This window comes from Aspergillus vadensis (genome assembly GCF_003184925.1).
Source record: "Aspergillus vadensis CBS 113365 unplaced genomic scaffold BO88scaffold_10, whole genome shotgun sequence".
Taxonomy (NCBI): Eukaryota; Fungi; Ascomycota; class Eurotiomycetes; order Eurotiales; family Aspergillaceae; genus Aspergillus; species Aspergillus vadensis.
In genome coordinates, this window is record NW_020292048.1 from 749091 (window position 1) to 761791 (window position 12701).

Consider the following 12701-nt stretch of genomic DNA (forward strand, 5'->3'; position numbering starts at 1 on the left):
TTAATGTTTTTTTGAATGACGAGTGGACAAGAAGGGAGGTAGTGTGCAGGTGATAATGGTGAACGCTTAGATGAACCGTTGGATTACCGACAGATCGATCACACGAAGTGGGAAAAGAGTATCGGTGGTATCGACGAGGCGGGAAGGATAGAAGAGAAGTCGAGTAAACAAAGTGAGAAAGAAACAGTCAACTCGAAGAAGAGATTCGAGGCAGGGCCAGCAGCAGTGAATGGCTTCGGTAACACACCGCCGCCACCAATTCTCGCCAGGCGACTGACTGCTGTGCCTGATTTTTTGTGATTGTTCTCACTCTTACTTTGGAACTACAACTGGGAAATTGGTAAGTCACCAAGCATGTTCATTATGTAGTAAATAGTAATATTACATCGGATCTATGTGACAGGCGCTATATGGCCATATTATATATAGTAGATACTTTCGTCCACCTCTGTACAATTGAGTCAATGTCCCTAGATTGGCATCACCGGCAGCCGATATCCCTCTGGAATATCGGTTGGCCAGGCGTCCACACCGTCCAGCAAGGCCAGTGCCAACCCACCAACATGGTGCATCTGAAGATGGCAATGGAGCAGGAATGGCCCCGGGTTCACGATATGGTAGCGCATCGCCAGCCAGCTCGGCCCCGTGCTCGAGCTTGGCGAGTAGAAAGTGTCCCGCAACTGGGGATTTTCGAAGTTGAAGTTCTCTGGGATGTCTTTCATTGCCTCTTCCACGGAGGACCAGATGAAGGGCTGGTTGCCGGTTCCGATCACAAAGTACTTGTTGGAGTGCTTGTGGATGGGGTGTTGAGGCTGGCCCGAGGTGGTGATGTTGATGATGAGATCAACCCAGGTACCGTTCTCCGTCATGGCCGAGTACGCCTGCGAGATTGAGCTGAGGTTGAACAAGACAGGAGGGCGAAGCTCTTCATTCGACACGGGGTACTGGTTGCCCAGGGTCCAGGTGTACGATGAATTGGCATTTTCGACATTCAAGATGTAAGTCCGGTCCGCCTTCGTAGCAGGTGCTACGACAGGGAAGGGAATCACGTTGGTTTCGTTTAGAATGACCGTGGAGGCAGTGGCATTAGCGCCGGCTTCGTTGATATAAGGTTGCGAGGTACCGATCTGCTTCGGTGTAGCGGTGTCATACGACAGGACGGCAGTCCCATTGATGAGCTGGTTGGCATAGTTGTTGGCAACGCGGATAGTGTAATCTCCCGCCTGGTCTTCCGACTTGAGTGGCACCATAACCGAGTATCTTGAAGCGACGGGCACAGTAACAGCGTCGACAAGCAAAGGTTCAACATAACGGCCATCGACCGCGTACACATACATCGGATGCTCATCGATGGAGAACACAAGCGAAGTTGAGCCAGCCATACTAATAAAGTCAAAGCTAGCATACTGCGATGAGGCATTGACCTTGAAAACCTCCGTGGGCCCCTCACTGGGTGTGCATCCTTCGTAGAAACCTTTGGGAATCTTGCTGAGATCATACGAATACGGACCCACAACACCCGGCGTGGGAGGCAGGCATCTAATCAGGATCAGCATTATAACCATCATCAAGACTTGGGACTTCATACCCCATATCAGTCAAAGTTAAGTTGCCCAGGATCTGCTTTTGCTGCGGTGTCGTGGCAGCATTGATGTGTTCCTGAGACGGGCAAATCACCGAGCCCTTTCCATTGATCAAAACAGAGTTGGCACAGTAGGCTTCAACACCAGATTCGGTTTGAATCTGGAGGATATCATGAGAAGAAAAGGCTCGCCAATCCGAGATAAGAACTGGCCGCGTATTCTTTTCAGCTGCCAACATCGCCTGCTGCTCATCCGCATCAGATCCAGCGATCAGATGGAAAGGCCTCTCCACGGAGTCTGCCGGTTCGATGTAGATAGCCCCATAGAGGCCATCATCAATCTGAGCCCGTGTGTGCGAGTGATAAATGTACGAGCCATACTGGCTTGCCTTCCACTTGTAGAGAAACTGTTCGCCCGGCTTGATCTGCTCCTGCGAGAGTCCAGGTACACCATCTGACCACGGGGTGCCTAGTTGCTCGATACCTGAAAGTCTTTAGTAAGACTCTGTAGGAAAAGGCACTCTGCATATCGAAGTAAAAGGATTATATGATTAAGGGGTAGTACTCACCATGAAAATGAACCGTAGTATTGATTGACATCGAGTTGTTGACCAAAAATTCGACATCATCACCCTGCTTCAACCACAAAGTGGGCCCAGGAATCTGTCCATTACTGACAATAGCCTTGTGTACATCACCAGCTACACTGACATCTTCATAGGTCAGGTCTAGCTGAAACTGCACAACACGGCCGGACACCCATTGCACGAAGCAAAGGGCCAACAGGGCCAGCCTGCTTTGAGATATACTCATGCTGGAGCTCAAAAACCAAATAAAGAAATATACAAGGAACCAATTACCTAGTTCCACAGAATATATACAGTCGAACAGGGCCGAGTCGCGGACTGGTTTGTCGTGCTTGAGTTCCCTTCATTCTGCGAGAAGTTTGAGGCTTTTATAATGACAGAACTCAAGAAGCACTTAGACCTGATGCTATTGATGCCCGAAGGTCAAGGCAAGGGATGGAGGACCCGAGACGTATAGCGAAAGGTTCATGACTAGGGCTTGTCATAATGCCATCCGGTGGCCAAGATACTGGATCCGTCATATGCAGGGCCTACCAGCATACGAACATTCCTAGCAGGATGCAGACTGTCCTGCTCACCGCAAGCTTCAATTATTAGCGAAACCAATAAATTTAGATATTATTGCAGGTCGCGGATGCGCGAAAATGTGGATTCTGCATGTCGTTCACAAAACCCGTGAACTTCACACTGGAGATGCGGGTTAAGGCGACAAGTTAGCATTGCCACTGCACTGATAACTGTCCCAGAACATACAGAGTTTGATCATTTGTTTAGCTGATTAGCTGGATATCAGCAAGGAGTGAAGAAACGATTGACGATGTGGTGCTAGGTTATCGAATCTTATTGACCCGGAAGCGGGTTATCGCCATGACCTGTCACTTTAAGCCTGCCCTGCAGTGGCGCGCTTGCAACGTTAGTGTTAAACTTTGACCGATCGTTGTGATAGGTAGATCAGTGCATCTAATGTAAACATATTGATGGTCGCTACTTCTGGGGTAAATACAGAGTCCATAGTGAAATATTAATCAGAAACAGACACTAACTGCAGAGAAACAAACAAGTCAGGCAAAATAAACAAAATAAGCAATAAATGTCTCATATCGGTCATCAATCACATCCTAACGGCATTATAGCTCATATACGTCGTTTAGTCGTCCGCCTCTTGGTTCGCATGGATGACTACTTCCATTGCCGGGCTCACCGGCTGAATCAGTTCTGGACGGTCTAGTAGTGGGGCCTCCGCCGCCGGATGCTCCATAGGCTCTAGCCTCAAAGGGGTCACCGGCTCTAGATCTCGAATAACAAGCGGATTTTCCACAGAAGAGCTTGCCTCGGGCTCTGCCTGTGGCGGTGGGGGATAATCGGACACAGCCTTGGGAATCTCCGCGGGAGCAATTGATACTGAACTCAAGGGCGTCGCCGCGCTTTGCAGAATCTCCCGAGAGCTAGAAGTAATCGAGCTTATTTCTCCAATATGCTGGACCTCAATGCTTGAACTTGCGCAACTCGTAGGCCTATCCCAGCTCGCAGACGAAGAATACATCGGCGACGTCACTGATGTAGAAGCAGATGCAGCTTCCAGAATGTCCTGGGGGAATGGCCGGAGAGCCGATTGGTTTGCTTGGGGCCCAGAATTGACCGCGAGGAACAGAACCAGGAGGCTGAGCACGGCAATTGCGACGTTGCGTCGGTCACTAGCCAATACTCGAACGTAGTTCACCAGCAACGTCTGTAGATCGATATCGTCACTTGATCGTGGAACATATTGAGGCTCTGGTATTTGTTGCTCTCTAGCAGCTTTTCCTTCTGTAACTGGGGCGGATTCGATAGGGTCCGGAACAAAAGAACTGGACTCATCAATTGCCGAGGAAGGTGTACGGTCATGTAGGGAAGGGCGGCGCACTTCGGCGGACATTTCATGCTCAGGCGCCTGCAAATGCGGAACCTGCAATCGGTTCTCGAAGTGGTCCACCTCTTGCTCCAACAGTCGCCTCTCCAATTCCCTCCTGATCTCCGAAGGAAGCCAAAGGCCAACTTCAACATCGACCTTTTCCATTTCCTTCCAAGCTGCTGCCCATGCCCCGGCTCTCATCAGTCCATTGGCTGCGAATACCTTGATCTCCCATTTTCTGCCTTCGTTATTGTGGCGCACCACGTGTCCTCCACAATCAGGGCACTCCTCCCCCTCTTCCTCATCCGTAGCGCTCTCTCTTACTGACTGATCGTCTCTATCAGAGTCGTCCTCATCATGCCCCAGGAAATGGCCATGATCTAGCCTTGGGCGTTGTAGCTCTAGACTCTCCAGTAGCCGCTCTTCTAGCAAGTCATACAGGTCCTCCGGGTGAGAGATAAGCACTCCACGCTCACGGAGCACACCAGATCCGACCTTCTCTTCCAGCAGCTTCCAGCGCCTCCAATACTCCGGGGGCAAAACCTCTTGGAGTATCTTCTGGTTGTGGTAACCCATCGCGCCTGGCACAGGAAGAGAAGGTGGAAGCAGGTTACAGTGTAGAAGTACCAGTGGATACTCCTTTTTAACCTTGGGCTTACCTGCAGACCCTGACGGCGAATAATGATGAAACTTTCTCAGCGGCGATGAACCGGCAGACCTGATCGAAATGTCCGAAAAGCGCTGGCCACCTCTGCGCTTGGGTGGGGTCAAGAATTCATCATCTCCTTCATCCTCCGTGTGCATCTGCATTGCTTTTACCGAGCTTGGCTTCCGGAAAGCGGCTTCCCGGTGCCGTATCGAGCGCAGATGCCCGTCCAACTTGTTATGCGCCTTGTCATCATGGTCCTGCCAACTGTGAGAGAGCATATTGTCATGTATGGCCGTCTTCATTCCATCCGCCATATTTGTGAGCACCGAGGCAGGGATCGACGAGACCGAAGAGCGACTCGAAGCTCTGGAACGTTGGTGTTCGAGGTCTTCATTCAGATCGTCGTTCAATAGATGACCAGAAAGCTGTGTAGATGAATCCGAGGAGTTATAACCCCCGTCGTGAACTAACATTTGTGTATCTTCAGTGGAGGGACCGATGTCGGCATGATGTCCGTATAGAGTCGTCGAAAACTTCGGGGAAGCCGGTCGGTGCTGGTCGTAGGCAAAGCCTTGAGATAGGTCGGATGGTTCGCCTGTACGAACTGCATATTCAGTTAATTGGGGGTCATCAGAGTGGTCGTCCATGGAGGTTTGTCATAGAATCGTATAGACCAAGATAAAGTATAAAAGGAAATGGTTCCCCACTACTATCCGAGCACCAGTGGAAGGCCGTCAGTGAGCCTGTGGATCTCACGAAGAATGCTGAGCTTCGATGGGCCACGCTAGATGGAAGCAAGATGAAATTCTAGGTCGCATACCTTTCAGTTTTAAAGACAAGCTGTTGGAGATGGCGATCGGGGGGGATTGGATGCTTTGTTGCGTGTTGTCTCACCGCCCGGTCGTGATGGGCAACCACATCCCTGCAATGCTTCTGACTGGCTGATGGGTTCCGCTTTACTCTGGGGATCCCCATCATCACTACAAAACTAACGCTCAAAGCTGGAGAAGGCAGGAAGTGGTGATAAGACTTGAGTCCGGGGTTATAGTTAGCTACAATTACACGTCCCATAAATAATAACATACGAACACGCTCACACTCATTATATCACAAACTGCCCGGAATCATACAGTAATCGACCCGAGACACCCTGGAGCATGCTCGCCAATGCAAGACTTAAATCATACAGCATTTCCAAACATTCAGAGCCAAAATACATCGAATGACATCCAACCAGCAGATTTATCGCTTTGAGTTTCCCACCCGTGAAATACGTGTCCATATGACCCCCGGGCGCCAGAGGAACATCAACTCTAATCACAAGAATGACAACGCTCGCTCGGGTAAGTTAAAATCGCATGAATAATAAGCAAAGTATACACTCAATGGGGAGCTTGTGGCGTCTCATCATGAGGACTCATCAGGGCAGGGTAATTTTGATGCTCCCCAAAATAATTAAGAACGTCTTGCGGCAGATATTCTAGCCATGGAAGGATTTCTCCACTGAAAGTGAAGGGGAGCTGATCTTGTTGTTGAAGCGTGGCCATGTCAATGTCTTGACTCTGAATAAATACGTCCCCTGCATGAGAACCCACAGCAGGGTGGAGAACTGTCCGTGCGTTCATCTGGCCGTCCCCAGGTTGCTGGTCGCTGCCAGCAGGTAAGCTATAGTTAAAGCTAGGCGCCTGAGATTCGAACCTAGAAGAAGGATGATTGTACGCTGGTCGCGTGTTTGGGGGTCGGGAGGCGGGACTTGGGAATGAAGTATTTAAGCCAAGGAGCAAATTGGCGTCAGAAGTTGTGACTTGTCCAGAGGATGCAAGAGGCGAGAATCTTTCCGGGCCGGGTGCCATCGATGTGCTCGTCGTAGTCCCTCTATTTCTGGATGGCTCCAGAGGCTGTGAATAAGAGTTCGGGTTTTGATTATCACCAGATTGTACGGGAAGGTGAGGGTAGCTATGGCTATACTGGGATGAGTATGTTGGCTTGTCTGATACGGGCTCGGCCTGGGCGGGTAGCTGATACAGAAGGCTCAGGTTTGGTTGAGACGAATTGGTTGCACCCGTCAACGCCCACCCAATAGCTTAAGAAGAATTAGCTCGTCCTTCTTTTCGAAGATAAATAAGAAAGAGCTCACCTTGACTTGGGTCAATCTTTGGTGACCGTGCTCCGTCCGAATGCGTATGGACATCTGCTGGACGTTCTCCTTCGCCTGAAGCGGGCAAGGAGGGTTGCGTACGCCGCCAAGGGGGCGCAGTAAATGGTTGGACAGCAGACACTTCGACTGCACACTCCATCTCCTCAGTAGTATACAGGAGCGGATCAACGATTCCCTTGGCTTTTTGATCTAATACCGTAAGAATATATTTGGTGCCCTCCCAATACGTCTCGAGTGCCTTTAACGCTTTGTAGCACCGTTGGTAATTCTCCTTTGCGGCCGATGCAAGAAGTATGTGTTTGGCGGTCGGCTTCCGATCAGTTCCACTTGAAGGATCCATATTCGGCATCACAAATCCACTAGATTGGTTTGCCAGCAATGGCTGCGTTGGAGGCGAGCCAGATCTTGAAGAGGGTGACGAATAATAAGCACTCTCCATCAGGAAAGCACATGCGGCAATGTACATTGGCTGACTTGTGAAAGGGTTGCCGATGAAACTTTTCCCGTCTACGAGCTCAGAGAAAGACAGTATATCGGCGATAGTTTTAGCGGAAGACATCGACAGTTCCCTGCTGTTTGGATAGAGGTGTTGAATGGTCCCCCCGAAGGAGTTCAAAAGCGTAGGTTGGTGAAGCAGGACGATCAGCGTATGAAACCACTGCGTTGACATTAGTCTCCTGAAGCAAACAAGACATTCGAGGGCGAGACTCACAAAGTGAAGGAGGATAAAATTGGTTCCTTCCTTCGCCTTGACGTACGCCTGAAAATTTGCCGCATTGAAGTGGAGTCGAGGCGACAGGCGCTGGTATATGCCTAAAATAAATTCTCAGCTTTTTGTCAATGAAGGTCGTGATGTTGTGACCCTACCTGTCAAATCACTCTCCATACCGGCCAGCATTTTCAGTGTTTCTGATGTTACATGATTGACATCTTGTATGCCGTTGATAAGATCCGTCACTCTTCCGTACAAGTGGATTATACGGATAAGCGGCGGGAACGGTGCGGGCCATCCATTTGCCAATCGGGACTCGGACTGAAGTGGAAAGCAAAGCTCTATGTCCTCGTCGCGTAAGGTCACTGGTCTACCTGTTCCAGACGAAATCACTCGGTCAAGGAAGAAGATACTCCAGAAGCTGTCAACCCGTTCACGCTCCCGAGCTCGTCGGCTTTCGGTGTCTTGCATATCTCGGACGGAGCCTGGGGAAATTTGAGGCTCATCATACTGGTCATCTCTCAACTTGCCAGCCTGCCCAGTCATCACTGCATTTGGAGTGACCCCGCTCAGGCCATAATTATACTCTAAACCCTGAACCTTCTGCATTCCCAGATCTTGGGCCATCCGTATGGAAATGCCTAGGTACATCCAAAGCCCACTGTCATGGTTCGAGCCGAACTCGTCATAAGCAAGCAATAGACACGCTTGCACTCCGGAAAGCGTAGGGCACGAGAGGGTATCAACTAGGGCGCTCATGGCTCTGTGGGCAAATGGTTGCCCGCGAGTGGACTTTTTCAAATCGATCTGCGGCTCAGAGCCATCGATGGTTGGAGCTTGAGGCGGACTCAACAGTGGGTGCGGGGAGAATCTTGCGGACAATGCACAAACGGCGTCCACAAGCATGGTGTCTACCCTTTTGTCTTTCAGGTCGCGCAGAAACCTGTCTCGCTGCAGGAACGGAAAACTGCACCCGAGATGCACGAAGAATAGATCACATAGGTGCATCACTAAGTTGCTGACAGAAAGGGAATCATCGCGATCATAGAACGGAATGTTGTTGTAATCACGGGTGTCTCTGGTATCGGGTAATGTGCTGACGTTGTTCATGCCTGCATCTGCGAATTTGGGACTACGAAGGGGAGACAGAGACTCTGCATTGAGAAAAATCAATGGGTTAGCTAGGCGTGCAAGGTAGTGTCGCTAAAATTGGTAGGCCTGCGGGTAAAAAGCAAACCAGTCGCCTGCAGAAGCCAATAAAAGTGAACAGTCAGGAGTGCAGACCTGATGACAGTGACGGATTGCTCTTGCGTGATCCTCGCACCTGGACGACCTGTAGGGGACGTTAACCAATGCAACCTCGGGGCATTATCTTGGAGTATGTATGCGAACCATCTGTTTAAAGCCAGGGACAATAGCTGTTGGCCCAAAATACCTAAAGTAGGGCACATGAGTGCGTGCGCTGGAACTTAGCGAGGTGCGATCTAGACGGTAAAGAGTCTGATAAGCCATGGCCACTCGTACAAGGCATTCGAGAAGCTGGAAAAGTGCCATAACATACTGCTTTCTGGACTGGCCCCGTTGTTCTGTTGCTCGAGTTCTTTTGTTGTCCGCGAAGATGTGTCTGTCGGCAGGGGTTCCTTCTTTGGCTCCAGCAGTTTGAGTGCTTCGGAAGGCTTATCAGCACCGTCAGTAATAGGTACTATGGTTCGGCGCGGAGAATTAGGGGAGCGACTTGCGGCCTTTCGCGCCGCGCGCAAGGCAGTCGCATCACTGGGAGGTGGTAGAGGGGCAATTGTAGGAGTTCGTGATGCCGCGTCGGATTGTGACCGGGCGTGGGCAGACGGTTCGCTGTACCCTTGACAGATGTGGTTGTAATCGGAACATGTTTTGCACACTATGCATTCAAGCAAATGAGTCAAACGATGGCCATGATCAAGTCTAATATCAGCCACTGGTTACCTGGTTGTTCGCCGGAGCAACGGATTTTGCGCTTGCGACACGTCAGACATCTATGGTTGGCCCCACGGGGGAGCGATCAGGTTAGTTTCATCACAGGATGAGCAGACCGGGGGCATGGGGGGAAGAGAGGGCGATTATGACTTACGCCGCATTAACTCGTCGCCGCTTAGTTTGGGGCTGCCCATCAGTTGAAACGAAGCGGATTTGTCTTGGAGGGGGAACATTATTGCCGCCGTTCTTCTGGGGAGAAGGGTGGCTCATTGCGAGCAAGTTATCATCCGGGGTCACGACACATTGGGCATCTGATTGTGAGAGTGTAGGACTTAGGGCGAACGATCGTTCCCAAGGATAAGACACAAGGGAATCGCCAGCGGAGAGTGAAGAGGACGAGGAGAACGGCGGTATTGAAGAGCCTTGGATGGAAGCACCAAGTAGAGAGAAAAATCCATGGACGTAAGTTGTCTTGATCCCACGTCGTGTCCGGTGAAGACTGTTGCGGGATAGAGAGGCAAAAGGAAGCGGAAGTGGATGAGGGGAGAAAAGAGGGTGAGTTCACTCACTCCCTGTCTCACGCTCGTTTTCTTTTTCCTTTTAGTTGGTAGATTTTTTGATTTATTATTATTATTATTTTTTTCTCGTTTTGAATTTCTCTTTTTCCGTTTTTTTCTTTTTCCCCTTCTTTTCCTATTTGGTCAATAATCCCCTGCAAATTTTATGCTGCGAATGATATTATTTGTTTCTCCCCCGTAGGGCGTCAGCGGGAACAGCAAAAGAGAAGCAGAGCAGTGAAAGTTTAGTAGGAGGTGTACCTGGTCACGCTTGCGCGAGAGGGACACACCACGCAGAAGTATAACTAAAGTTAGTAAGGGACTAGTGGTTAACAGTCAGTACGAAGGCAAGTCAACCGGGGGGGAAGGGAAGCAGAGGAATTGATTGATTGACTGATTGATTGTTGGGTCGAGAATCGGCCAGCTAAGCCCTTGGCTGCTGCTCTGGTTCTCCTGCGCTCCTCAGGCGCGTCGGAAAAATAAGCCACCTCAAAAGGCAAGGCCCAAGCAATTCTAGCCTGACCGCCTAGAAGGGATGTTGGATTCGATGGGGATTCTTTGTTTTCTACCGATCACGAGATGCCTCGTTTTTTTCTTAACCCTCCAGGCTAGGCGGGAGGATGACCGCTGGCTAGTAAGGTAGTAGCTAGTGACCGGCCTCGCTTGGCCCGTCTCTCGCCTCTTGCCCTTTCGTATTGATTCGTTCACTCGGAAAATGATGGAAACTACTACAAGATAGGCAGGATGAAACCACAACTCTCCTTCAAGGATCATTCGATCCGACCCTAAGCGGAGTCCCGTCACATACCGAAGGGATCAGGGACAGAACTGAAGGATTGATCACAGCAGAAAACCTCCCCGGAGGGAAAAGTAACTGCCCGGTTCTGATCCGTCTTCCCCGTCTTTTGCCCCATCGCTGGTGGTCCATGTGACTTGCAAAGTGTTGACGTTAACTAACTAGTTACCCGCTTAGTTAATATTTAGAACTGGGACACACCAGCCATGACTGGACTGCAATGGGCACTACTGGACTGGATCCAACTACCGTGTCGTACCGACTAGACTACGACTAGTGCACCGTCGTACCATAGTGTGGGAGGGAAGAACTGCACTCGAGTAACAAATTTGAGCGAGTCAGAGGCAGTCAGTCAGTCTCAGAAGTTATGCCTTTTCAGGAAGGTTGGAATGGACGATACGACAACTATCCTCCTTCCAAGGCGAAACATCCCAGAAGCCTTGTTTGCATTGTTGTTCCAAGTCCCAGGCAACTGGATCTTGATCGCCTCGAGTCTGGACTCCGTCTGGGGAGGGAAAAGTGGACACTCTCCTCCATTTTCTCCGTCCGGAGGCCCGGAGTTTCTCCTACCTTAAATGGCACGTATCCACTTCCCCATCCCCACGCTTCAGTCCACGGTCGGCCTCTTCTCCGATCTCCATGCTTCGGCTATTTCTACAATTAACAGTGCTGACGAGCACATCGCGGTGATTCTTCTTTTCAGCGGCTTTTGAGTTTCACGATCTATTCCAAAGTCTCTAGCTGACCGAATCTATATTCTATCTATTCTTGACCCAATCTAGTGTATACGATGAACCGAGGCTATACGGAGCTCTCAACGGCCCCTCCCTGTCTCGAAGCGAGGTACCACGGTCAATAGTTTATCGCAACGGCCAGGATCTAAGCCGAATCTAGAACTGCGGTCTTGGAATTTCAACCGCGTCGGTGGTCCGACCGTACGAAATGCCTCCCAGCCGACTAATAGGCTTCAGCACCTTCAGGTCGACAATGCTCTTGTCTTCGTTGATCGCATCTTCTCTCACCCAGAAACGAACACCCTCGATGATCGCCAGCACTCCGGATATCTTGCCGGGCGTAGACCGGCTCTCGAATTCCTTGGTTTCCACCAGCTTGCCTTCAATCGCCAGGATGGACTCTTTCACACGGGCCGCCTGAACAACGGCAGAAGGTGCTTGGGTGAGCCCGGAAACTTCCCATTCAGAGACTCCGTAGGGGGCGTTGATGGCTGTCGCATTGGCAGCTTCGACGAAATGCTCCGAAATGATGTTGATCACACACTCGCCCGTCTCCGCCAGGTTCTTCAATGTGTCTTTGGCCTTTTCTAGGGAGCCAACAATCCCGACCGTGAAGAGCGGAGGGTCATGGTTGATGACATTCGAATAACTGAACGGCGCCAAGTTTGTCGTCTTTCCATCCTTGGATTTCGTGCTCATGAGCGCGATCGGACGAGGGACGATGCCCGAGATCAACAGCTTATAGTTGGAGGCAGCCGGTCGCCCCTCCTCGTAGGGATCGATCTCAACGTGGTTCTTTTTCAGGCTCTCACCGCCATCGTTGGCGCCCTCTCCCTGCTTCCAGTTGGGGTTCGGCGGCTGCGAGAAAGTGACGGGAACGTCACGCTTGAACTCGGGCCGGGAGGCTTGGAGCTTTTCGAAATCGTCTCCGACTTTGAACATGGTGGATGTTTGGCTAAACGCTCGAGAGGGGTTGTGGAGTTTCAGGCAACGAGGTGGATTCCTGCAGTTACTGCCTGATGTCAGCATGCGCAAGGGTTAACCGTAGGGTTGGCACTCCCTTTGGCGCCGATTCTCCGTGA

At 50.6% G+C, this 12701-nt stretch overlaps 4 protein-coding genes across 4 annotated transcripts; all 4 read right to left on the minus strand.

Annotated features, from left to right (window-relative positions):
• Positions 1-344: 344 nt before the first annotated feature.
• BO88DRAFT_404644 (multicopper oxidase) lies at positions 345-2886 on the minus strand. Its single transcript, XM_025706678.1, has 3 exons — positions 2152-2886; positions 1589-2066; positions 345-1539 (listed from the first exon to the last, which is right to left on the minus strand). Exons 1-3 carry the CDS (start codon positions 2393-2395, stop codon positions 471-473), a joined length of 1791 nt encoding a protein of 596 aa, XP_025563425.1. The 5' UTR covers positions 2396-2886; the 3' UTR covers positions 345-470.
• A 265-nt stretch (positions 2887-3151) lies between these two features.
• Positions 3152-5525, minus strand: BO88DRAFT_487745 (uncharacterized protein). The gene has a single exon (XM_025712568.1). It carries the CDS (start codon positions 5354-5356, stop codon positions 3317-3319), a length of 2040 nt encoding a protein of 679 aa, XP_025563426.1. The 5' UTR covers positions 5357-5525; the 3' UTR covers positions 3152-3316.
• A 566-nt stretch (positions 5526-6091) lies between these two features.
• Positions 6092-9802, minus strand: BO88DRAFT_339357 (putative C6 transcription factor; the record flags this gene model as incomplete). Its single annotated transcript, XM_025703026.1, has 9 exons — positions 6092-6792; positions 6847-7525; positions 7580-7680; positions 7735-8733; positions 8864-8912; positions 8972-9063; positions 9141-9476; positions 9542-9591; positions 9687-9802. 9 exons carry the CDS (start codon positions 9800-9802, stop codon positions 6092-6094), a joined length of 3123 nt encoding a protein of 1040 aa, XP_025563427.1.
• A 1973-nt stretch (positions 9803-11775) lies between these two features.
• Positions 11776-12561, minus strand: BO88DRAFT_453381 (flavin reductase family protein; the record flags this gene model as incomplete). The annotated part of the gene is made up of 1 exon (XM_025710742.1): positions 11776-12561. The coding sequence occupies one exon, from the start codon at positions 12559-12561 to the stop codon at positions 11776-11778; it is 786 nt and encodes a 261-aa protein (XP_025563428.1).
• Between the last annotated feature and the right edge of the window lie 140 nt (positions 12562-12701).